The sequence below is a fragment of the Perissodus microlepis genome, chromosome 2 (assembly GCF_051167445.1).
Source record: "Perissodus microlepis isolate ML-2025 ecotype Zambia chromosome 2, ASM5116744v1, whole genome shotgun sequence".
NCBI classification, from domain to species: domain Eukaryota; kingdom Metazoa; phylum Chordata; class Actinopteri; order Cichliformes; family Cichlidae; genus Perissodus; species Perissodus microlepis.
Genome location: NC_140462.1, coordinates 20,325,544 through 20,352,926, shown reverse-complemented (window position 1 = coordinate 20,352,926; position 27,383 = coordinate 20,325,544). Strand labels below are relative to the sequence as shown.

The 27,383-nt window shown below is 40.3% G+C and overlaps 1 protein-coding gene across 2 annotated transcripts; it reads left to right on the top strand.

The window, feature by feature from the left end:
* The first annotated feature begins 1,590 nt into the window (after positions 1 to 1,590).
* LOC146392710 (uncharacterized) lies at positions 1,591 to 5,877 on the top strand. 2 transcript variants are annotated; one of them, XM_084938776.1, is made up of 4 exons: positions 1,591 to 1,705; positions 4,037 to 4,195; positions 4,645 to 4,740; positions 4,819 to 5,877. In XM_084938776.1, the coding sequence occupies exons 1-4, from the start codon at positions 1,676 to 1,678 to the stop codon at positions 5,137 to 5,139; spliced, it is 606 nt and encodes a 201-aa protein (XP_084794902.1). In that variant the 5' UTR covers positions 1,591 to 1,675; the 3' UTR covers positions 5,140 to 5,877. The 2 variants fall into 2 exon arrangements, with proteins under 2 accessions (XP_084794902.1, XP_084794911.1); XM_084938785.1 differs by lacking the exon at positions 1,591 to 1,705 and adding an exon at positions 2,290 to 2,589.
* Positions 5,878 to 27,383: the final 21,506 nt, after the last annotated feature.

Here is a 27,383-nt window from a genome sequence, read left to right as displayed (position 1 = left end):
GGAACTGTATTTTGTGTCTGTGCAGATAACCTTGGGGCTCACAGCCTTGCAGGCTTTTTGGAGTCCTTTAATGTCGACAAATTTTGTCGATTTTGTAGTATTGATAAACATCAGATTGCAGCTCTTGATCCTACAGAATTTCCATTAAGAACTGTGGAACAGCATAACATTTTTCTAGAAGAGCTTGAGGATGGTCAAAGACAAAGTGTGTGTGGTGTCAAAGGTTCCTGTGCCTTAAGTGCGTTGTCCTATTTTCATCCAGTCACTGGATTTCCTCCAGATATATTACATGATTTCTTTGAAGGTGTTGTCCCTGTGGAATTGTGTTTGTGTCTTCAAGATTTAATCAGAAAGGGTTGTATTACATTTGAAGGACTAAACAAACGTATAAAATCATTTCCATATAAATTCTCTGATAAGCTCAACGAGCCACAACAAATTACAAAAGCCAGTTTTGGAACAGGAAGAGTGAGTGGCAATGGACATGAAAACTGGACACTTTTGCGTTTGCTGCCTTTTATCATTGGGACCCGTATACCAGAACATGAGCCATCATGGGAAGTATTGATGGACCTTAAGGAGCTTGTTGAGATTGTTGTCTCGACAACTCTATCAGAAGAAATATTGTCATACTTGGACACCAAAATATTGAATCATCGACGACTACTGATAGAGACTTTTCCTGATTTTAATTTGAAGCCAAAACACCACTATATTGAACATTATAGTCATCTTGTGCGTTGTTTTGGTCCCTTAGTTGATTTGTGGACTATTCGATTTGAATCTAAGCACAACTTTTTCAAGAAAACTGTGCATGATGTCCAATGCTTTAAGAATATACTACTAACACTTTCTTCAAAGCATCAACAAATGATGGCATACTTCTTAGATGGTCACAGTCTTTTTAAACCAAGTCTGCATGTTGATAATATTGACACAGTTGACATCTGTTTCTTGAATGAAAATCTTCAGAAGTGCTTGAAACTGAAATATCCACAGGTAAAAGCTGTGTCATTTGCTAAATGTGTTTATCTGTATGGGACCCAGTATGTTAAAGGCATGATCATTTCATCAGGACAACTGAGTGGACTACCTGAATTCTACAAGATACTGAACATTTTGGTAGACTCTGGGAAAGTGTCATTTGTTGCTACAAAGCTCTCCTCTTGGTTTATGGAACACTACAGATCATATCGGCTTGACAGCAGCTACAAAGATCTGGAAATACTTGACCCAGAAGATTTGAATGATTACCGCCCTTTAGCTGAATACTGCGTAGCTGTACAACTGATGGTGACACCTGTTACGTGCCTCCTGCATTGAAAGTGATGGTATGTATTATTCTTAAATAGTTTTCAGTTGATTACTTTGAATTTGTCAATTATGTACTTTTCCCATTGTAGTGTCCATTTCAGTGGTTTTTCTGTAATGCAACCGTTCTCTGACTTGTATCCCCATGTGATGTCTGTGTTGTGTGTGTAAGGTCGGGGGGCGGGTTCATTCCACTGCAGGGCAACCTGCATGTGGCGAATAAACTTTGAACTTGAACTATTTAGAATTGCGCCCTTTTTTGTTTTGTCTTCACAGGCCCTGTTACTGCGAGTCCACGTCAGTCCAAAACTTATCAGAAAAATCCAACTGTCCACTGTTCCAGAATCTGTGAAGCAGCTTCAAGATGAACTACAAGCAAAGCTTGGACTTGAAGGTGACTTTGCAATACAATATGAAGACCCAGATTTTGGGAACGCACTTTGCAACCTGATGGATATTAATGAGCTACCTGCTGGACGGGCAGTGTTGCACCTCATTTGGGAGGAAAATGCATCAGCCTCGCCACCACAGACTCCATCTGATCATAGCGCTATCTCATCTATTGATACAGCCAGTGTGAGTTCAGCATCTTCTTTCAGCCCATCCTCATCCACCCAGACCTACATGCGTAGCACTTCACAGTGGCCAAATCCATTTCCTATCCCAACCTTTTCCTATGATGTAGCGTTAAAACTTCGCAAGAGCAATGAGGTATATGAGAAAGCAGGGGCAAATTTAAGTGTAACAAGAGACATCAAGATGGAAATTCTAGACAAGCTGGCACAAGAAATGTTTGCAATCAAAGCGTACCCTGACAAGAATGAAATAACATCTGTTGCACAGGAGCTAGTTTCCAAACATCCCTGCCTCAAAGAGCCTGGCCATGGCGCAGGATATGATGGTTGGGCAACAAGCATTAAGTTCAAGCTTGTCAATTACCGTTCCAAGCTAAGTCAAGCTGGATGTAGTGAAGTTGCAGTCAATCGAAAAAGAAGAGGGGAAGAAGATGACAGTGGCTCAAATAGATTTTCCTTAAAGAAACCAAAGCGAGGTGAAGTCAACTTTATCCCTGATGCCCCAGAAAACTACAATGATGAGTCTCTTGAAAATGAAAGATGCATTTTGGAAGATGAATTGAAGAAGAGGGATAAGAACATGGCACTCATCACCCAAAAGATGGACATCACATTCTCTCTCAGGAGGAAAGAAGTTGTGGAGATGCAGCCCTTGGTCAAGGAAATGCAGCTCAGATGGCCAGCTCTCTTCTTGAAAGAACAGGTAAGATAATCTCTTAAATATTTAAAGGAAAACTTCCGTTTGGTTTTTTTTTCCCAGTGTGGTCTTATTTCTAGAATGGAAAACGTTCATTTATTCACCCAGACAAATTTCAAGGCATTTGGAGTTGTTAGAAAGAAATTTTAATCCCAATGTTACGAGTCAGTCGTTTTGCAGGAGAGAGCTGAGCCACGGTTATGGGGAAAGGATTCACTGAGACAACTAAGAAATGCCTGAATTAAGCCAAAAACCACTCTGGAGGGTTTTTAAACTAAGGAAATAACATTAAAATGTGTTTAAAAGCTCCAAAAAGTTGATTTTACATGATATAGGACCTTTAAAATTTCTTCTGAACAACTCCAAATGCCTCGAAACTTGTCTGGGTGAGTAAATGAACGTGAGCTCCATTTCTTGTGCCCTTGAGAAGCATCTGTTTGTATCACTCCAATATCTTGTAGAAAAGGTTGAAGGCTACCGTTGAGCTAACAATGCTAATGGTAAAATATAAAAAAAATAGTTGGCTCTAAAAATATGAAGCTAATTTTGGTATTACCAACAACTCTATTGAAGTGAAATCTATTTACTTGTCAACTTACTGTGTATAATAACGGATTGCTTTTATTTCGCTCTTCTCTGGGCACCCAAAGCGCTTTACAATTCCACTACTCATTCACTCTCACATTCACACATCGGTGCAGGGAAACCACAGTTGTAGCCACAGCTGCCCTGGGGTAGACTGACAGAAGCGACGCTGCCGTATCAGGCCATTGGCCCCTCTGGCCAACACCAGTAAGCGGTAGGGTAAAGGGTCTTGCCCAAGGACACAACGACCAGGACAGAGAGAGCTGGGGGATAGAACCAGCATCCTTCCGGTTACAGATGAGCTTCCCAACCCCCTGAACCACGGTCGCCGCAATGACTTGTCTTCACTGGGCATCTAGAATCTTTTGGTGCTGACCCTTAGCAGGCAACAGCCATGAAACTCACAGAACAGGATTGAGAAAGTCACTTGCGTGTTATGAAAGTATCCAAATTTGACCACAGGATGTTATTCTTACTTCATTCTTACATAACTATAAAATTAATGAAATTTTTGCAATGAATTTAAAATACAATTTATTGATTTATTTATTTTCTGCAATGCATCCTGTAACAATTGAAACCATTATTTTGTCTTATCAACATTTGATTAGGTATTCTATAGACTTACTGTAAAATCTGCCGATCAGATTTTTCTTGTTTCTTTTTTTTTTTAATGTGTCAGTTATAATTTGTACCACCACTACCACTAAAAGAAAAAAAAAATCCAATCAAGGCCTGACCAATAGATCAACCGAGACTAACTAAATGTTTTGAAATTAAGCTGTTTTAACCGAATTTGAAAACAATGTGATTTTTATATAATGTACCTTTAAAAGTTTTCTTCTATATTTTTTTTGTTGCTTTGTAGATTTGTGCGGAATTCTCACGCATTACCACCAAGGATCTCATGGGGACCTTCATGACTGCTCTCGACACTTACTCACTTCGGCTGATTAAGCTGTATCGAATTAGAAAAGCTGCTTTCCGCAATGACATGGATTCCCTGTTGCAGAAGTTTGATGAACAGGTAATATATAAAAATGTATTTGTGTCTGGTTTATGAGGAACCTGAAGTTCCCACTGTAACGAAAGATACTTTATTAAATATTTACTAAATTGATGTAAAAATTGTTAGTTTTCAAAAAGTGTGTCCTGAATGGGATTATAAGCTAACAAGCAGCGCTGTGTGTTTGGCAGATGGCAGGTCATGACAGACAGTTCAACTCTCATCCCACTCATGGCACTTTTTTGTTATAAATGTTGTAATAAGTGTGCTACATTTGTTGCACATCAAAATTACTTAAAAATAAATAAAATAAAAAAAACTGACAAAACCATGAGCAATTATCTGGAATAACTCATTTCAACATTTTATTTCTTAAGGCTGTATTTTTAGCAACAACACTTAATGTGTTTTAAAAACAAAATGGTAGGTTTATAAATGAGACTGAGTCTTATTTGATTTCCTTGTTTTAGGTCTCAAACATAGTCCAGCATCGACGAACCATCAGTTTGGAAGGGTTACCGATATTTGTTTGTGACGACGAGACCAAACTCTTCTTAACATGTCTGGTGAGCATGCAAATCTAGTCAATCTTCAGTTTTGGTTTTCAGAGACTTATATGTACTGTTGTTTTTTATTTTGCATAGGATACAGATCCAGTTGAGAGGGCAACCCGAGGTGTTACGGTGGGCATCCTCACTGTTCTGGAGGACTACGTGGGACCCAACTCGCAGTCCACAGTGGTCAACACTGCCATTGTTTTGGAAGAGGACATTATTCTTGATGATCTGCCAGACCTTCCCACTGCCTTTGCCTACCTGTTTGGCCTACTTTATGGGCTCAACATGGAGTTTCCCAAAGAACTCAAGTACACATTTGAAGCTGTGCAACACATTTTTATGGAGTTGACATCTACCTGTTCCCAGAGGGTAAGAAGCTTCAAAACCAAGCTCTTAACCAAAGTCTAACCTATTTGACAACATGTTCAACTCAAATGCAACTTGTGTAAAACAGAATGCAGCAATTTGTTTTGATTTACAGTTTTTGGGTTTCGTGGCAAGTTGCTCTGAAAAAAGTTAATTTCTGGCTTTAAGAAAACGGTAAGGTGCAGAAAGTTCTGAATCAATCTCTTCTGTTCTAACTTTACTTAATGTAGCTTGCAAGGCTGATTGCAGATTTCATGTATAGCAAGTTTTTATAAAATGTTGAAAGGGTTTATTCTAACTTGAGCTGTTTTAAACAATTTTTATAATCTGGTTTTAGGTACATTTGTACTAGTTTTATAACAAATGTGGCGCGATACTGAACTTCAGAGGAAATTGGAGTGTTGATACCATTACTATTAAAAGACAAGTGGTGGAAAAATTTGTTTGAAAGTTGTTTGCTGTATGGAAACCAGATAGAAGTTGTTCACATCCTGCCATCTGATGTTTTGAATCTGTTTGTTAGTGACTATCTATCAAGATAGGTTTGATATTCTGTCTGACAATACCACACCTTTAAAATTGGATGAGTAACATTTGTTACAAAAATTTGACTTTTTTGTGTTTTTGGAAGGACTTTATTTGTGGCTGAATGTTGTCAGTATGTTAAAAATGGCTGATCTCAAAAGTCAACATTGTCAGTGGTGCAGTTGTGTTTGAACACAATAAAGTTATTTGAAAATCAACTGTGTAAACATTCATTGGTACAACAGGGAGCACCTCATGAAAACTATAAAAGATACTTTTTCTAAACTTTAGGAAATTGATTGGCAAAACAAAAAAAAATATGTTGTGTAAACTTTAGGAAATACGTTGCCAAAACTAAAACTAATACCTTGTGTAAACTTTAGGAAATACGTTGCCAAAACTAAAACTAATACCTTGTGTAAACTTTAGGAAATACGTTGCAAAAACAATAAAATATGAGTTAAGAAAAAGGACAATTATTAATTTTGTAAACACAAAAACATTAGCTAAAACAACTTTTCTCCTAAACTTGAAATTATAAGTTATCCATCAGAACCTAAAAACATAAATGCAGTGGGTTGCCTTGAGTTTTTAAGTTTTCGTTAACGTTTTTTTTTTTTACAGTGTACCTGGATGATTGAGCATGCATCAAGACGACACAGTGTGAGGGCTTGGAGGTGTGCTGCCTCCTCCCTGGTAGCTGTTCTGTTCAACTAAGCTACTGTCCAAAAATTATCAAAGAAAGTCTTCTTCTGTAGACATGTTACATTAAACATGGCAAACAAATTCCTTCATAATAATGAAAGTGCTTTTTATATGAACCTGCATTAGTAAGACAATTGTAATATCAGAGTAACTCTTTCAATCAGTGTCAATGCTTTTTGCACACAAAGGCGATGGAGCAAAACTAGTAAAAGTGTTTCCATTTCCATGGCCATTTGGGATCTGTCATGAATCCTCACAGTGCACATCCCAGAACACAACAGTTATGAAAAATAAAAAACACATTTTGTTCTTTTTTCTTAACATTTCCACACTAAAGCACTTGAATGTGTGACAAGTTGTGTTTACTGTCAGACAAGTAGAAGCTCTTTAAGTACTTACTCATGGGTAAAAAATTTAGAATGACATGACATGGTTTTCAGCTGTTCCAAAAAGAGCCATACGCCACAGCTCTGTTTTATTGATTAGGCTAGGGTGACACTTGGTCATTGCCTGTGGTTCACACATTTTAAAGCTCAGACTCTGATGTTAACGTATTATTTGTATTATTTTATCATATTTAGGAGTTGAGTTTTGCTTTTTTGATCTTCTCCCATTTCATTCACTGTCCCTGTAGGCCTTGTGAGACCATCTTAGCAGATCTCCTGCCATTGGACTTCCAGGACTACCAGCTTTCTTGGAGTTACCTTTGTCCACAAGGGTCTTTCTGAACGTGCCCCACAATATCAGTGTTCTGGAGTGCTGACTTATTTTGTAGTACGGCTTCTTTGATATCTATTTCCAAACTGTTACACTATATATTTTTGCTGCCGAAAATGAATAGTGTTTTTTTTAGGTTTCCATTGGATAAAAAACAGTTTCTGTGATCCTGTAACTCTAACCCTTTAAGTTTTATCCATTTTTGGCAGTTCACTGGAAGCAAATGCTGTAGGCAGGATAACAAAGAGAGACAAACAAAATTGACAAACTTTACAGCCTAGACCAGAGGCCAGAGAACGTAGGTGAAAGACACAGACAAAACAGAAGTTCTGAGAACAGGCCGCTGCGATAGTGGCTGTGCAGGTTATACACTCTTAATTTTAAGTGTGGTTGGAATGTGAAGAAGGTGTCAACACATACTCGCTTATGTTAAACAATTAAACCCAATAAACACACTGCCTCCAAAGCCACTCACCAAAGTAACCCATATGGAAAAGATATATATAAATCTTATAAAGTTTGTATCTGTCTTGTGTGAAACTTGTATGAAAAGCATACAAGAGTGAAAACAGATATAAGATCCCTTGAAAAATTATATAAATGAAACTTGTATGTTTTGGATACGTACTAAAACAATATATGAAAGTAATGAGAAAGTGGCCACTTTCATGAGTAAATCATATAAACCTTATATGATTCACTATATGAAGTAGGCACATCTTATGCAAGTCTTTTATAAGTTTTTACTATTTCTTTTCCATATGGAAAAGAAAGCTGTATTTATATTGTCATTTCCTCCACAACAGCTGAAAACAAATAGCCAGCAAAACTATAAACAGTGTGATTGTAGCTTCACCATACTTCTAATTGTTTAAGCCAACATAATCAAAGGGACAGGCATGTAGCTGACTGTCGTAAGACACAATCAAGCCATCTCGATTAAACCCACAAACTGCTGAAAGCATAAATCCTGCCCTGAAGGAGGCAAAGGAATACTGAGAGAGACCCAAAGCCCAGATTACTTTATGCTGTGGGAGACACCGCCCAATAATGAAATTGCAGGTGAGCCACCACTCAGCACAACAATACCAAGTGGAGGAGAGAGAGAGAGAAGAAACAGAGCAGGGAGCATAACCTGCCCAGTTACACTTTATCATAGTTCTCCACTGAGAATTATGATGTTATAATACTGTGGCGTGTTGGGACCGGCTAGTTATCTCCCATCATGCCTTGGGAACATGTATTGCCATTTAAGACGAGGAAACTGTTACACGACTCTTAACTGTTCCTGATAATGCACTGACAGTTGTTGCTTGATGGAAAGAGATGTTTTAACATTAGTGAGTTCCTGTGCGGGGTTATTGAGCCTCTGAAGCACAGTGTAGTACAACGAACTGTTCAATAAAGAGCTTAACCTTTCTGTTTGGGGTGGAATAGTAGTCTCAACCTCCGTGTGGATCCTTTATTGTGGCAAACAGAGGAGTCTTTATAACAAAGGCATTAAAAACCCCACAAATTATACACGTTTGGTGTTTTTTATTTACATTTGTTGTAACAAGAAAGCCACTTACAGTGCATCCGGAAAGTGTTTACAGTATTTGACTTGTTCCACATTTTGTCATGCCTTATTCCAAGATGGATTCAGTTCATCTCAAGATTCTAAATGCAATAACTCTTAATGACAAAGTAAAAAAAAGTTTGCTTGATATTTTAGCAATAATTATAAATTTAAAAAAAACAAAAATAAAACATGTATATAAGTATTCACAGTCTTCAGCAAAGACTTTTAAACCTCTCAAGCTACATTGGGTTGGATTGGAAGTGCTGCTGCACAGCCATTTTCAGATCTCTCCACAGATGTTCAGTTGAGTTCAAGTCTGGAATTCGGCTGGGCCACTTGATAACATTCACAGAGTGCTCCAGAAGCGACTCCTTTGTTATCTTGGATGTGTGCGTAGGGTTGTCTAAGTTCCAGAGCGCTCTTGTTATCATGAAGGATGTCTCTGTATATTGCATCTTTCCCTTGTACTGGTTTACAGGCCTGCCAGTTCCTGCTGCCAGACAACATCCCCACAACATGATACTACTGCCGCTATGCTTCACCATAGGGATGGTAGAGGCCAGATGATGAGTCCTGTTTTTCTCCAGACATTGGCATGTCTTTGGCATTCAGATCAAAGAGTAGGTAGGATTTTGTTTCTTGTGGTTTCTTCAAGCTACAGAAATTTATTTTAATCTTAAGCTTGTAAAAACACTGAATTTTTCATACTTTAAATATAGAATATTTCCATATTTTTACGTTTTGGTAAATTTCTGTTATTTTGTGGTATTTTTCTGGAGCCCCAACATTCAGATATTTCTTTATTTATTTCTTTATTTATTTTTTACAATTTTCGTAAGAACAGATGTGAAAACAAGAAACTATAGAGACATTCATGAAATGATAAGTTGGAAGAAGTGAGAGAAAACCAACAGGAAACTGTTGAGTTTACTCAGTATTTTTTTCTATCCAGTAAATTGCAAAAGAAATGGAGACAGGTCTTCAATAACATAATATTGCAGAGATTTCTTTTGCCTGTGTGGTCAGTGCTGTGTGAGGAAATTGACAAATATGACAACCCGACAGCTGAAACCAGGACATTTTGATATATTTCACTGATTTCTCCGGACACAAGGATGCTCCATTTAAAAGCAGGCCTGTAAACCAGGACATGTTGCCACCCTAATTTAAATGTTCTCATTTTTATTGTCCTGAGGTTTGAAGTTTATCTTCTTTCACTGTCATTTGGATTAAGACAAACTAGATTTATTACAGGCTGTGATTTAATTAGAAATGTCAGCAGTTAGGTTTCCCATGGCAGAATTCAATCCAAACAGATAAGGCTTCCTATATATTTCAAATCGGATGAGAACTACTTATAAAAGGTGAATGCATTCTAGATGAAAGCTGTGGCATCAAGTGATGGTAAAAAATGTTTTAGCAGCCGAGCCACAATTACACAAATGCCAAGCTGATTACCCCATACAATTCATTTCCATATAAATGTCTTTCTCCTGCTGAGTAATAACGGGTTGCATGCAACATGCAAACCAAATTCCAGAAGTTCAATCATTGCACACATCCCATATGCAAACATCACATAACAAGTAAAGATAAAGTAATGACCTCTGTGCATTATTATTCAACATGTAAGGCAGTGCATTCTTTTTTCTTTTGTCAGCCTTTTTCTCCTCAAACTATCCGTATGCATTTAACATCCAACTTAAAATGCAAGGGACATTTGCAGGCTTACAATGGGGACATGAGAATGAAAATAGCGACTCTTTCATTCCCTCTTATGCAATTGCAACAATACAAGACACAAGCTTAGACTTTATATAAAAGATGGATGTAGCCACCTCAATCCAATATGGTCAGAGCACTAATATCATCAACATTAGTGCTTTGACCATATTTAGCAAGTTTGGTAAGAATATTGGAGCAGCACACATACACAGGTATTTTTAATTAATAAATAATTTATGACAGAACTCAACACTATGATATTGGCTGTGCAATTATCTGCTCTTGCTCTTGACGAAGGCGGTCACATTTTTCTCCTCTCCTCCTCCTCCTCTCCCTTAGCTTCCCTGCTTAGCCTCTTATGTCCTTGTCTAGTCTCGTGTTTTTTGTATTACTTTTCCCTGGAACACTCTCTCACAGTCTGTTCTCTAAAACCTAAAAGAGGAATTATGGATTTGATCAACTGGTCCCTAAATGCAATTGACACCCCTTTCTCAACGAGAAGTTTGGGCTTGGGTGAGCCTGAGTGCTGAAGATATCTACCTATTCGGAACCATGGTAACAGGGTTCTTGCTGATCGGAGCTGGCTCGGCCCTGACTTATCAAAGAATTAAGTAAGCGGAACCAGCTGTTCAAACCCCCACAAGGCTGCCCACTGGGATTGAAATGATGGGAAGAGGCGTGAGTTTCTCAAAATGGGCTCAGCAGCACGGATAAGATCTTGGAGAGGCTTACGGCTGCCGTGAATACTCAGAATAAGATCTCTGAGTGCAGACTGGATTACATCTTGGAGGGCTCACTCGGAATAACATCTCTGAGCGCAAATTGGATTACATCTTGGGGAGGCTCACTGTGGTTGTGAGTTCTCAGAATCAGCTCTTTGAGCACAAGAATGACAACATCACAGAGCGCAAGTTTGATAACATCATGGAGAAGCTCACGGCTCTCCAACGGGAGATTGAGAGACCAATGTTGGACTGTTAGAACAGCTTTGAAATTCATATGAGCTGTTCGCACTAAAGTAAAAAGCACCATCACTTCATGCGGATACCCTTTCTGCGGTCGCAAGGCTGGAGCCGAACAAAAACACCCTGATAACGACTGTGTTTAGACTGTTCCTTCCTATTCCATGCAAGGCCACCTAGGTTGGCTCGAAGACTGTTTACTTAGCCTAGCAGGGCGAAGGACACTGTCTCAGCTTAACTCTGGACACGCACACACATACATATACACTGATATGCACACACTCATCCCCCCTCCCTTTCCAAACGCCTTCGATGCTTGTTCCCTCCTGGGAACACGGCGGGTCTGAGCCCGCGCTGGAATGGTAGCGCTGGGCAGGATGGCTGCTGTGTTTGCTTCGGATTACTCCTCACCCCCCACCCGACCCTGTGGCTTGTCACATGTTCCATAATGTTGCGCTGTGGACATTTATGTGCTTTTTTGTGCAGAGGAGTTTATTTGTTTCCTGTTCTCATGCTGTCCTCCCAGGAGCCCAGCATGAGTAGAGGTCTCTTTTTTTCCTCTTGTACTTTCCCATCGTAGTGTATATTTCAGTGTTTTTTCTGTAACCCTATTTCACTGCAGAGCAACCTGCACGTGGCGAATAAAGCCTTGATTGATTGATTAATTGATTGATTGATTGATTGATTGATTGATTAAGCCCCAGTTTTCCTGATTTCACACACATTGGAGTTAAAATAGGTAAATAAAGTCGTAACTTGTTTACATCCAAATTTGTACACTATTGTGAGCTTTTAGCAGTAACATAAAATATGGAAATTTCCAAGGATATCTTGAAATTTCAAGATTGATTGGACCTTGAAACAGTGTGCTGTCAGAGGAAAAAGCATATTATGCAACACAAGTAAAGATGCAACAATTTGTGTTGTTACACCAACTAGAATGGCAAAAATGTTCCACAGAAGCACTGACAGAATAAACAAGTTGACAGTCACGAGTCCCACTGTGGTTTGTTTGTACCCACTTCAAACAATGCAGCATCACAAGATACTCTTGGGGACAAAAGAACATTTCTGAAGGTCCTTCTTGGCAAGTTGTTGAAAGCTGTTGTGATGGAGGAAAAAACACTGGAAGTCGTGTGCGGATGAAAAGCTGCCTCATGCTCCTAAAACATCCATCCCCACCAGCATTGGCTTCCTACTTCAAAAAGTTTCTTTTTATTTGTTTGTGTCTTGACTTTTCATTTTGGCCTTGTGGTAATCAAGCTATTGTAGGTTATAATTAGGGTTTTATTTAAGTACATTTATTTTAGCCTGCAATCAGTAGCAGACAACTTAAGCTTAAGTATTTTACGATTTTAAGTGGATAAAACATGATAGCTATTGCAGCTTTACAACCTTCCAACTATTATTCTGAACTGTGGTTTTAAAGTCTGCTGTCTGTGCAGGTGCTTGCTAAGAGCTGAAGTTGTTTTAGCAGCATAATGTAGCTGTTTCTGTCCTGGATGAAGTCTCCACTTTACCATCTTGCTCTCACCCTTTTGTGCAATTATAATGAGAGCATGTCGAGATCCACACTGTACATTGTCCCACTATTTTCCTCGTCCAGTACACAAACTGAAGTCAGTTAATTATAAAGTGAGTGCAAAAACAGATAAGCGGGATTTATAGGCAGGCAGAATAACAATTCCAAGAAACTGGACTACTGGGAACTGGTTCTCTACAAGACATGGTTCTCGATTCCCATCCCTATTATATATTATACTGTGGAACATTACTTTTTCCTTCTTTTATTTTCACACATAATAATGTGTGAAAAGTTTTACAGAGCACTATATGCCTAAAGTGTTACATCTACTCTTCTGGATTGAGAGCATGCTGGCAAGCTGCCTCCCCTCATTTTGTGATAAAACTTTGCTTTCTGTGTGAATCAGCCTGATTTCCACTGCACATTGGACCTGGTTATCTTGTCTCTACATCTGTTGACTGTTTGTCCTGCACTCACCTTCCTGGCCGATCAGCTGTTACCTGGATGCCACTGAGCAGTTGACTGTCTGTCAAACAGTTGATAGCCTAGTGCAGCTAGCAAACAATTTTCTGGCTCTCCCATCTGACTTCACTCAATCCTTCCTGGCCTTCAGTGGGAAATATCAATGCCAGGATTTGTCCATGCTGTATTCTTCTGGTTCTGTCTCCCCATCCTGGCCTTGCTACTTACAGCGGCACTGATACGACTCTTCTCATGTTTGCGGTTCTATAAGGTACAGCTGCGATGCCTCAACTTCACCTACCAAGAGTGCATCTTTCATGCTGCTGAATGCTCGCTTGCAATAAAGCAATACTAATCCAAAATATCATTACTGACAGGAAAATCAATTTTCTTTACCGAACAGAGGTATGGCAAAATCCGCAGGACTTTATGTCACTTAATCAAGCCACTCCCCCAGGATTTGTTTGTTTTGGTTAGCTAAATTATACCAAGCTGATATCCTGGTCAAAGTACTGCCAGTGCCCAGTTTCCCCTCTTTTGAGTGCCTTACTGCAACGTTGGCTGGGTCAACACAGCTTCAGGTCTTCCTCATCTACCACACCCCTAAAATCTATACTGTCATCATGTCAGAGTTGTCTGAGCTTCTCACCTCCATTTGCTCCTTGTTTCCAGCCACAGTCCAACGTGGTGACTTTAATATTCATGCTAACTCCAGTAGGTCTTCATTTGCCAGGGAATTCTTGTCACTAGCGGACTGTCTCAATTTCACACAGCATGTTAAATGTCTGTCGATGTCCGAGGTCACACGCTGGATCTGGTTTTCTCCACTGGCACTACCCCTTCCAATCTGAAGTGCCTGGACCTTCCTGTTTCTTACCATTTCACTGTCTGCTTTCCTGTTCCTGTTTCTAGGCTGCATACTAAACATATCATTGCATACAGGAACCAGAAACAAGGCTCTGTTTTCAGTACATTGGCTCTGAACAATGTGATAGAAATCCACTTTGCCTCAGACCCACCCAACACCATGATTGACATGCTTGTTGACTATTATAATGCAGCCATATCTAGCAGCCTCTACTCTCTCTCCCACCCTCAAAACTTGGACTGCCTCTTTTACCTGCCCTGCCCCATGGTTTACTATGTATCTCCATGACCTAAAGATGAGTGGCCACCGACATTAAAGGCTCTACATAAGAACCACGAGGTTTATAAATATCACGTGAGACCCCATAAAGAAGCTCTCTCTCAGGCCAAAGCTCCTTATTACTCTTCCCTCATTCACCAACAGCAGCTGCAGTTGCAGCTAACTCTGGCCACATCAGTATCCTCATCCTCCTCGACCTTTCTGCAGCCTTCGACACTGTTTTTCACACCATCATTCTCTCCTGCCTAACCAACTATCTTGGCCTCACTTGTACTGTACTCTCCTGGTTTCACTCGTACCTCTCCAACAGAGATTTGTCACCATGGGACACTCCTTCTCCACCTCTGCTCCAGTTAACTACAGTGTGCCCCAATGTTCTGTGCTTGGACCCTTTCTCTTCACCATTTATAGGCTCCCCCTTGGTCAGATCAGCCATCGCCATAGTCTCTGCTTCCTTTCCTATGTTTAATATACAGAACTTTATCTCAGTGCAAACCTTCCACCCTGCTCCCCCCACAATCACTTGTCAACTGATTGCATGAAATTAAAATATGGATGTCAAATAACCTACTCAAGCTCAAAGGTAACAAACCAAAGCTCTTGGTTGTGGCCCCCAAAGCCCTACTCCTTCACATAGACAGCTGCCTCAACTCATCTTTGCAGTTCGTGGTCTGGGTGTCATTTTTGTCTCCATTCTTTCATTCTCTGCTCATGTCAAATTTTGTCACCAAAACACACTTTTTTCATCTAAAGAACATCTCTCAACTTTGGCCATCACAAACTGACTCTGCAGCAGAGACTCTCATCCATACATTTATCACCACCTGGCTGGATCGCTCCAATGGGGTCCTTTTTGGGATTTCCACTAAGGCCCTGGATAGGCTCCAGTATGTCCAGAACTCAGTCGCCAGCCTTCTAACAGGCACTAAGCTCTGGGAACATATCACCCCCACCCTCATAAATCTCCACTGGTGCCCAGTCAAGTCATGCATTACTTACAAGATCCTTCTTCTCACTTGCAAATCCCTCCATGCCCTGGCCTTTTAGTATCTTAGTAGCAACATAACAAAGTGGCGCCGGTGAGGTCGGCTGCCGTGCTGGATGCTCTGCCCCAACTTCTCCACTTTTTGCAGTTTTTCATCACTTTTTGCTATATCTGCCATAATCTTGCATGGGCATCATGCAAAACACAGAAATTCGCTACAGTAGAGACACTCTGGTTTCTATTGGTCTACAATACACGAACATTTCACCATGTTTAACTCCGGACCCAACCTGGCCAAAGGAGATCCTGAGAGAGAACAAAGGACGCGACCCTAAGCGACGGCCTCGAGGGAAACGAGCCGGCATCAGGAACAGGCTACGGGCTCGCGCACACCGCGCACCCATGCCCAGTATCCTGCTAGCCAATGTTCAATCCATCGAGAACAAGCTTGATGACCTCAGAGCCAGAATCAAGTTCCAGAGAGACATTCGGGACTGCAACCTCCTCTGCTTCACCGAGACTTGGCTGAACCCAGCGATACCAGACCACGCCGTGCAGCCGGTGGGGTTTTTTTCGGGTTACCGCATGGACAGGACAATGGAGTTGGGGAAGAAAAGAGGTGGTGGAGTGTGTTTGATGGTGAACAACAGAGGGTGCGACAGCACAAACATCTCCCCACTGACACACTCTTGCTCGCCCAATCTGGAACTTTTGATCGTTAAATGTCGCCCTTTCTATCTCCCTCGGGAATTCACTGCGGTCATTGCCTGCACTGTTTACATTCCGCCTCACGCGGACTCGGACACTGCCTTATGTGAGCTACATGAGGCTCTCACACATCAACAAACACTTCACCAAGATGCCGCACTCATTGTTATGGGAGATTTTAACAGAGTGAATCTCAAACGGACATTTCACAACCTTCACCAGCACATCAACTGCCCCACCCGGGGCACTAGGACATTAGACCACCGCTACACCCCGTTCAAGAACTGTTACAAGGCTCAGCCCCTGCCGGCATTTGGAAAATCGGACCATGCCGCCATCTTCCTCATGCCTGCTTACAAACAAAGGCTAAAGCAGCAACCACCAATCAGGAGGGAGGTCGCTCGCTGGACGGACCAATCAGTGGCCGCGCTGCAGGACGCACTGGATGACGCAGACTGGGACATGTTTCGGCGCAGCTCTGATGACATCAACATGTTTACGGAAGCGGTTGTGGGATTTATCGGGAAACTAGCGGACGACACAGCAGAAACAACTATCATCTGAACGTTTCCCAGCCAGAAGCCGTGGGTGGATAAAAACATCCGCGACGCTCTGAGATCACGCACCGCTGCCTACAATGAAGGGCTCGTCTCCGGTAATATGGACCTATACAAGGCTGCGTCCTACAACGTGCGCAGCGCGGTCAGAAAGGCAAAGCGGAGCTACGGGGAAAAACTAGAGTCACAGCTACGACAGTGCGACTCTAGGAGCCTGTGGAAAGGACTGCGGACTATAACGGACTATAAACGACCAGCTTCTTCAATGATGAATGCCGATGCTTCACTGGCTGATGAGCTGAACACGTTTTATGCTCGCTTCGACGCCGCAGCAATTAAAACAACAAACGGCTGCATGCGCTCGGAGTGCACCAGTGAAGAAGAGCATGCCGTGAGGAACACCTTCAGGAGGGTGAACACCAGGAAGGCAGCAGGACCAGATGCAATCCCTGGCCGGGTCCTGAGAGCCTGCGCTGACCAGCTAGCACCGGTGTTCACGGAGATCTTCAACCTCTCCCTGGCCCAAGCAGTGGTTCCCACGTGCTTCAAACAGTCCATCATTGTCCCTGTTCCAAAGAAACAACAGCCCGCTTGCCACAATGACTACCGTCCAGTAGCACTGACTTCAATTGTGATGAAGTGTTTTGAAAGACTGATGAGAGATCACATCACTTCTTCACTTCCTGCCACCATCGACTCACTTCAGTTTGCTTACCGGACTAATCGTTCCACAGATGATGCCATATCTCACCTGCTCCACACATCCCTGAGTCACCTGGACACTGGCAGAGGGAATTATGTTAGGATGCTGTTCGTGGACTACAGTTCAGCATTCAACACAATAATTCCCTCTAAGCTTTTCACCAAGTTGACGGATCTAGGACTCCGCTCATCACTGTGTCAGTGGATCCTCAACTTCCTCACAGACAGACCCCAATCAGTGAGGGTGGGAAAACAAGTCTCCCCCTCCATCTCACTCAGCACTGGAGTGCCTCAGGGCTGTGTTTTAAGCCCCCTGCTGTACTCACTGTACACTTATGACTGTTGTAGCCACATCAGACACCACCTCCATTGTCAAGTTTGCTGACGACACTGTTGTTGTAGGCCTGATCTCCGACAACATCGAGACGGCCTACCTGGAGGAGATTAGGAACCTGGAGACCTGGTGCCAGGAGAATAACCTCCTCCTAAACATCAGCAAGACTAAGGAGCTGATCGTGGACTTCACTACAAAGCAGGCGAGGAATTACAAACCCCTCATCATCAGTGGCACGCCAGTGGAGAGAGTGGACAGTTTCCGATACCTGGGTGTCCACATCACTCAGAACCTGTCATGGTCCTGTCACATCAACACCCTGGTCTCTTCTTCAGCGTCTCTTCTTCCTCAGAAGACTCAGAGACTTCCATCTGCCACTGAAGGTGCTCAAGAACTTCTACTCCTGCACCATCGAGAGCGTCCTGACGGCAAACATCTGCACCTGGTTTGGGAACAGCACCAAACAGGACAGACGAGATCTGCAAAGAGTGGTGCGCTCAGCGGAACGCATCATTCAATCAGAGCTCCCTGACCTGCTGTCCATCTACACCAAGCAGTGCAAGTCCAAAGCTAGGAAGGTTATGATGGACCCATCCCAACAATGGACTCTTCTCACTGTTGAGGTCTGGGAAGCGCTTCCGCTCCCTTAAGGCAAAAACAGAGAGAATGAGGAGGAGCTTCTTCCCCCAGGCTATTCGGGCCCTGAACCAGGTGTAGGACTGGACTCTCCCACACACATCACTATAAGACTGGACTCTCACACACATCACATCACCACACGCACCACCACACATTTCCTATAATTTATAATCTTTATAATCTCTTTCTGCTGTTTGCACATTTTTACTGTAAATTCCTAAGTTAATTTGTAAATTTTGTAGTAATCTGTAAATTGTAAATACTGTAAAACTTTTTTCTGTCATTTAATGGTCGGGCATTGTACAGCTACAAGCATTTCACCCCCATGTCATACTGTGTAAAACCTTTAGCCTTTAACCTTTTTTTGGTACTCTTCTGTAAAGCTTCCTCGGGTTTCTTGAAAGACATTATACAAATCAAAGTAATTGTTATCTTACTGTTAAGTTATTATTATTATTATTAGTGGAGGTAGTAGTATTAAAGTGAAGTGAACTGGAATTATTCTTTAACATGATGTCATGTGGTGTGATATTTCACAGAGATCGTGGTTAAATATGTACAAAGTCAACACTCTGCCAATGAGTGCTATTGTATGTCCTCACTGATTACAGTCAAGACATACAAACAGGCTAACTAGCACCGTTTCTTTGCATTTGAAGACAAGTACAACTAAATGCATATTCTATTTTCTCACCCCAAACTTGCAAGCACCCCCCTAAATGTGGGCTGAATAAATAAATACCCTATAAATCAGGTAAATCAGGGAACTAGGTGCCCTTTCCTCACACTTCCAGCAACAACCAGTGGCTCCATGCATCAATACTCCTTTCTTTTTAACACTGTTTCCACGCCAAGCAACTTCTCTCTTCCACTTGGCAGTGCAAAACGCCCATTTCCTTCAGAAATGCCTTCCTTGGCACAAATTCAGAGGAAGGAAGAGGAAGGCTTTGAACTGATTACATAAGAGCACGGGTCTGGGCTGATGTGCACGTTCACTCACTCCCACTCACTCACACACACACACACACACACACACACACACACACACACACACAACAGAAAGTGTCTTCTAATGAGGAAGAAATTCAGTTTGAAAAACTCAGATGATGTAAAGAAAATGTGAATGCACAGCTTTTGATATATTCTAAAACTTACTTAAAATGAATTCATTATTTGAGAGATTATGAATTTATTTATTTATTTTTAAGAAATCCAACTAAAAAATTATCTGAAACTTTTTAGGAATTATGTACAAATATTTTACATAATGAATAAATATTTGTTTATATAACAGTTTACAGTTTGATATAAATGATATAATGTTAATATAAAAGCTTTATTGCAATATTTTGGACAACAAGAGGAACAATAAGTCATAGCACTGATTTTGATTTCAGTTGGGGTTTTTTTTTCTAGTTAGTGTACTTAACGTGGCAATGACAGTTATTTTTATAACTAATAAATAAAACTGCCATTGCCATTGTTACTGTTCTAAACATTTACAAAAATACAGTACAACACAACAGTTAGGTTGAGTGCTAGTTATATTACTGCTGTACTGTAATGTAAGAAATATAAAAATATGGAAGACATAATACCTATTTTGTGAATTTGGTTGCAATAAAACATAATATATGTCATGACAGAAAGCATCTCCCATTTTCCCTCTCTCTTTAGTATTTGTTTTAGATCTTTTTTTAAGACAATCTATATTACACCATCAAGCAAGAGCATAACCTTGTACTACAGGAGAACAAGCAAACTCATATCCACCATATAAAAATATTTGTATAAATATAAAACGTCAGCCCAGTAGGGTGGGTAAAGTAGTCTGAAGAGCAAAAAGCCATTTCTACATCTCTGCTTCCTGCAGCTTTAAGGGCTTCTACATTACAGTTCAGCTGGGTTCACTCCCTATCGCTTTGGTTGGATGAAGCAAAGATAAGAACTTGTACTGAGGAATTAATTTCACTCCACTGGTCACAACAGCTTGTATTTTTCTAAGGTCAACTTTGCCATTTCTAAGCATGAAATTTTGCAGTGTATTTTGTTGATTTTAAAGATCACAAGGCTCAGAACAGCTTTCAAGAATAAATACTAAATAGAACAAATTGCAGGCAGCATAAAGCGTTAATGTGCGTTTCTTTTTTTTTTATTTCATCTCCCAGGGAAAGTTAATTTGTTCATTTGTTGGTCTACCAACTCATGATTCAGTGGTAGGATACTGCACATTGTTGATCTTGATGATGTGAGGATATTGAGGAATGGCAATGCTTCAACACTTACACTGACCCACTGAGTGGAGGAAAATAGGTTTCCTTTACCAGCTTGTGCTTAGCACAGAAGACAGCTTATGTGACAGGAACGCCCAGGCAGAGGTCTGGTAAAAGTGCTAGTTTCAGCTGAAGTCGTGACAGTCATTGCTATGCCTCTCTTCAGCGAAAATAGTGGGAGTGATGAATGAGTTGGGTTTGTCAGATTCCCAGTCGCAGTCTGTCTGACTGCTTTCAATGAATTCATTATGCAAATCTGTTTAGCCAAAGGACATTTTTACGTACTTCACTTGTTGCTTCTATCAAAGCTGGGAAAGAAATGTGGGTGGAGCCACAACTCAAACAAGGAATACAATCCAGGAAATAAGTTGAACAAAAATGTTAATGGGAGAACATTTCGCTCTATAGACACATTATCACACACAGATACATTATCTAATCATCCTCGCTGAAATGATAGCTATGGTAGCTATGCTGGGTGCAGACTGAAAGCAGCAAAAAGATTTGGACATGAAAGAACCATTTTTTATTTTTTCTATCTTGCAATAACATGATCACAGCACATCCCACAGCTGTCCCTAATACTTTGATAGATAAAAAAGGAAGAAGTATCATTTGAGTTGTCATCAGTGATGACCTTAACCCCAAACGCTGACCCTGCTAACAAGCAAAATGGGCTCCTTTTTTGGAAGTATTTTTTTATTTGTGTAAAAATATTTTTGTCCCTTCCTTACCAAACTTAGGAGAACAACGGCAGTTAAATGGCAAATTCTGATAGCATGAGAGAACTGATTAGGATATGGTGATGGTATGATGAGGGTATCATGAATTTAAACAGAAAAGTGAGGTTGCTGGTGTTTTGATACAGGACAGGTCATATGTTGCTTTAGGGCACAGGTGTCGAACTACAGGCCTCGAGGGCCACTGTCCTGCAGGTTTTAAATGTGTCCTTGATCCAACACAGCTGATTTAAATGGCTAAATGACATCCTCAACATGTCTTGAAGTTCTCCAGAGGCCTGGTAATATACTAATTATTTGATTCAGGTGTGTGGACCCAGGGTGTTATCTAAAACCTGCAGGACACTGGCCCTCGAGGCCTGGAATTCGACACCCCTGCTTTTGGGTTTCAACTTTTGCTTTAGGGCAACACACCCTCTCAGTAGCACCACTTGAAACTTCCAGAAAAGTGGGTACATGACTTCTACAAACCAACCAGAGGCATTATTGCTGTCTTTTCAATTCAGTTCAATTCAACTTTATTTATACAGCACCAAATCACAACAACAGTCACCTCAATGTGCGTTATATTGTAAGGTAGACCCTACAATAATCAGTGTTGGGAAGGTTACTTTTAAAATGTATTCCACTACAGATTACAGAATACATGCCCCAAAATGTATTTTGTGACGTATTCCGTTAAGTTACTCAATAAGAGTAAACTATTCTGAATACTTTGGATTACTTAATATATTATCAAGCTTTTTACAACTACATGAATGTACTATTCAGGGGCGATTCTAGGATCAGAGCTTTGGGGGTGCTGAGCACCCAGAGAGCTGCCCAGCCAGGCAAGATAAACCTGTCTCTGTCAGGTTTATCTGGCCTGTCCTTGCATCCTTAAATGTTGTCCCGAGTTCTCTCTGACTGTCACTTTGGTGCATTTAAACCCCTGTTCCTCCCTGTCCTCATCGTCTGTTGTCTTCGTCTCCGTTATCAGTCATCATAATTTTACCATCTCTGTGCAAGTTTGCAAATTTCTTTATTAAATCATAAGATTCTTAAATTCATCAAGTCTCTCTGTGCCTGGGTCCTCGTCACAAAACATGACATCACTCTTTTGTACATTTTAACACAATTTAATCCCCACATTTGTGAAAGAAAAGCAAAACACTTTTTTGAAAAGTCTGTAACAAAACCATCAAATCTGATCAAGGTTATTTAAATGCTGCAAAAGAAGAATGGATTGGAATAGAAAAAATACATATCCTAACCTTAATTACTGGGGGAGAATAATGAATGATGCTCATAGTGAGTAAAAAGTAAACTGAGTGCATTTTTTGGACAGAGATTCACTTTTAATGTTTATGTATAATATAATACAGATACATAAAAAACACTCCCAAAACAGAATAAATTATTACAAATAAATTATTACAAAATATTAATAAAAACTATAAAAATGGAGGCAACTTTGCCTCTGGTAGAATGTATACAATGTATGAAAAAATCTTTATTGCAGATACTAATTTTACTAATTTAATAATAATAATTTTGTGTTGTAAGATTTATGACTTTCATGCTTTCATAGTGGTACTTAGGAGAGCTTGACATTTTTATCAGGTGGTACACACTGTAAAAAGTTTGAGAAACACAGATAAGTGTGTGTGCGCTTTTGGAAAACATTTAAAGCTGCTGTACAGAATCTTTGAAACAAGCTTAAAACATTTTTAGAATATAAACAGAGCATCTGCTTCTCTTTACAGCTCCTCACTCCACCAGGGCTGTTTGGCACTTTCTGATAGAGTGCAAATGTGATGTACGTACTGCAGCAGTCATACAGACAACTGGACGGTCCAAATGTTGGCCTACCTATTACCGGCTGAGGTTTTAGTAGAGTTGTGGCTGAACCACATAAAAATATATAATTAATTTTAATCTCCCCAATCAATTACAATGTTATGTTGTGTTGAGAGATTTTGAGTTTTGTGTTATGTTTATTTGTAGCTTCATTTGAAGGAAGAAGAGCTTGTGAATTGGACAACTGCAGGAAAAGGGAGTGAGACCATATGTGCAGAAAAAATGCGCTGTGACATACCAAGCTACCTCCTGTGTCAACAGACAAGCTAACGGTCTCTCCTTTTAAGGAGATGTTATTGAGTTCTACACATACCAAGCTATCTCCTGTTTCAACAGACAAGCTAATGGTCTCTCCTTTTAAGGAGATGTTATTGAATTCTGAACATGCCACACCTAGTGCAGTGAAAGTTTGCTTGGTATAAATAAAGAATGTACTGAGAGCCCCGCGCGATTCCTCTGTGACACACACACAGTGCACACGTTGGTGCAGTGTCGGGGCATCGTCCATGTACATGTAAAAATATCTGAGTCTGAGTTTCTTTGCCTTCTAACAATTTTCTCCTCACATGTTGGAATGTTGGGTCAAAAATGTTTCAACCCAGTTTGTTTTGCAGATTCAGTATAGCAGCTTTAATACAGGGAGAACACAACTTCCAGATTGTGTGAGCTTTTTTTCTCTTTGTCAGTTTAACAGTTTCTGTTGTGCCTGTCACTGTTCCCTGTCTGTTTTCTTACCTGGTTCTTCCTGACCTTGCCCTTTCTCCTCACGTTCCCCTCTTTCTAGTGATGTGCGATACCAGTGATTTCCTTTCCGATCTGATACCAAGTAAAATTCAGGGTGGTATCAGCGATACCGATCCAATACCGATACTTTTTAACATTAAGTTTTTGTACATTGTATTTCAAATTTTAGCTTCAAATTGATTACAGAACATCAGACTACTTTTTTTTTACTGTTTAATAATGCAGAATTATTATATAGAAATAAAAAAACCTGAAGTTGTGTGCTATTTGAACACGTAATTTAACATGTCATTTAACGTTTATCTTGTCTGGACATGTCAACAAAAACATTCAACACAATTTAACATGTCATTTAACGTTTATCTTGTCTGGACATGTCAACAAAAACATTCAACATAATTTAACATGTCATTTAACGTTTATCTTGTCTGGACATGTCAACAAAAACATTCAACACAATTTAACATGTCATTTAACGTTTATCTTGTCTGGACATGTCAACCAAAACATTCAACATAATTTAACATGTCATTTAACGTTTATCTTGTCTGGACATGTCAACAAAAACATTTGACAGTAACACTTTCCCTTATTCACAGGTTTTTGTTTAGGAACAACAGCATATTTACAGTTTTCCCTTTAAGTCTGCTCCGTTTTTTGCTCACAACCTCTCCTGCTTTTGAAAAGATTCTCTCTGCAGGTACAGAAGAAGCAACGATTCCTAGGTATCTCACTGCAAGTCTGCTTAGGGATGGGAAGGTTTGTTCATGCTCTTGCCACCAAACCAATGGATCCTTATCTCGGGGAATCAGTTTTTCCTCTGAGTACCGGCGTATTTCAATGAGTACATCACTGGAAGCTGACCGGTGATGTTGGCTTGACACAACCTGCATGTCAAAATCTGTCCATATCTCTCCTTTTGTTGCAGCTGGACCTGCGGGTGGAGGACTCGGGATAGACCCTGAAGTAGAAGGCCCTGAGGCAGAGCTAACAGTAGGCGTTGAGCTTACAGTTAGAGTGGGAGCAGACTGTCCTGTCTGATAGACTTCTTGCATTTCAGTGTGGAGACGTTTCTTTAATACTTCAACATTGTCTTTGTCACGAAAACCAAGGTGTTTAAACCTAACATCCAGAAATGTACTTGCAGCTAGACAGTGAATGCTCTCAATACCCCTGAATCTGCGCTGGCATTGCTGTGCCAGCTGTGTGGCAAGGGAGCTGCCCTGATGTTCACAGGCTGCTACAGCCCTGTGAATGAGTGACACAAGTGGAATAAGTTTGGAGACTGAAACATGTTTTTCAGATGAAACTTCCTGTGTTACTTCTTCAAACGGCCGTAGTGCAACAACTGTTTCCTTGATCAGGGATAATTCTCCCGCATTTAAGCATAATTGATTCTTCCCTAAAAGGCAGAGGGCTGTGGTCACGGCTTCATTTTGCTCACAGAGCCGCTCCAACATGTAAAAGACAGAGTTCCAGCGGGTATCTACTGACTGAATTAGCTTGTGCTCTGCCACTTTCAACTGTTGCTGAATATCCTTAAGCTTCTCAGTAGCCTTTGTGCTGTGGTGAAAAAAGGACACAATCGCACGGCATTTTTCCAGCACCTGCACCACTTCTGGGACAGCTTTTACACTGTCCTTTACAACTAAATTCAGTGTGTGTGCAAAACATGGAAAATGCCTCCATCCAGCTTTGTGCACTGCAGCAACCATATTTGCACCATTGTCTGTGACAACTGCAACCACCTTCTCAGTTATGCCCCATTCTTCTGTGATTTGCTTAAGTGCTGAGCTGATATTATCTGCTGTATGCTGCCCATGGAAAGAGTGGGTTTCCAGGACAAATTCTCTCATTTGCCAGTTTTCAATGAGATGGCATGTTACAGTCAAATATGCCTCTGTGGACACTGAGGTCCACATATCAGTGGTGAGAACAACACTGGAAGCATTTTGCAAAGATGCTCTTACTTTGCCTTTACATTCATCAAACAAATTTACAAGATGAGTCTCAGTCAGTGATTTTCTTCCTGGGAGTTTATATTTTGAGTCAAGAGCTCTCACAAATCCCTGGAAACCCTGGTCCTCCACTATGAACAGAGGCTGGAGGTCCTTCACAATCATCTCTACAAGGCATCTTGTGAGTGTTGCTGCTCTTGGGGAATCATCTACAAAGAAAATAAAATACAAAGGGCAAAACAAAAGATGGGGTATACTGCACTGAATGTTTAATCTTTTTAGAGTCATGTATGCAGTCTGTTAAAATAGCCTAAGGGGAAAGGAATTGATAGTTTACATATACTTGCTGTTTTACATAGAATGCTGTGTGAATGAAATTGTCAGTATAATACATAATTAAAGGAATAAATAAGTTTGTCAATACCTGCATTTTAAAATATTCAAATAACTCAGTCAAAAAAATTAAACTGAGTGAAAATAATAATAAAGCTAATAGATAATAATAGTATCTATAAAACGTTTCTCTTCTCTATGAAATAATCTTCAACTGAATTTTTATGTTTTAAAGACTACAATGCCTGTTTTACTGCAAGTACTCTGTATATTTTAATGCGACCTAGCCTATGTACCCAGCATTTTCCTCCTCTGTACCTGGATAGTGCCTGCCTGCAGCACTAAATGACTCCGCGAGAGACGTCTGTCTCGTACGGTGGCCCCTAGAGACAAAACACATGCAAACTCCAAAACACTTGCAAACTCCAAAACACTTGCAAACTCCAAAACACTTGCAAAATCCAAAACACTTGCAAAATCCAAAACACATGCAAATTCCAAAACACAACGGAAGTGCTCCAGGACGCTAGGGGCAGTGTTGAGCTCGATTTGCAAAATAAACGGCAAGTTTGTCTGTATGGGACGGTCTAGTCTCCGTCTCGCTTCCCAGGTTGCCTAGCAACCATGATACTAACCGCTGGAAACGTGTCATACAACTTTGTTTGACAGAAATGAAGGAGAACATATTTTGTTAATTTGTTTGTTTGTTTCTACAAGAGCTTTGTGTGATTTGATAAGTATCTGAGGCTGAGACCACAGGACAGTAAAACATGATTTTTGGGCTTCATTTCTGTACTGAACAGTCATTTAAGATTAGTTAGTAAATAACAATTAGCTAATGTTGTTCATGAGACTAAAGTCATATCACTTTGGTAATGTAAATATAATATGGCCAATATTATAGTTATTATATTAATCATTATTAGCTATTACAGCAGTGAACATGAACTCTGTGTCAAATACTCAGCCTCAGTACAGATTCAAGTTGCAGTTATTTATACGTCTTATCACCTTAAATCTTCACTCAAAGACAAGTGTCTTTGACAGTGTATATATAGGTGTATCATATATAAGAGACAAATGTTGTTCCTTCAGTATGTTGGCATTACTAAATTTGGCTCATTGCTTACATATATTATAAAAAG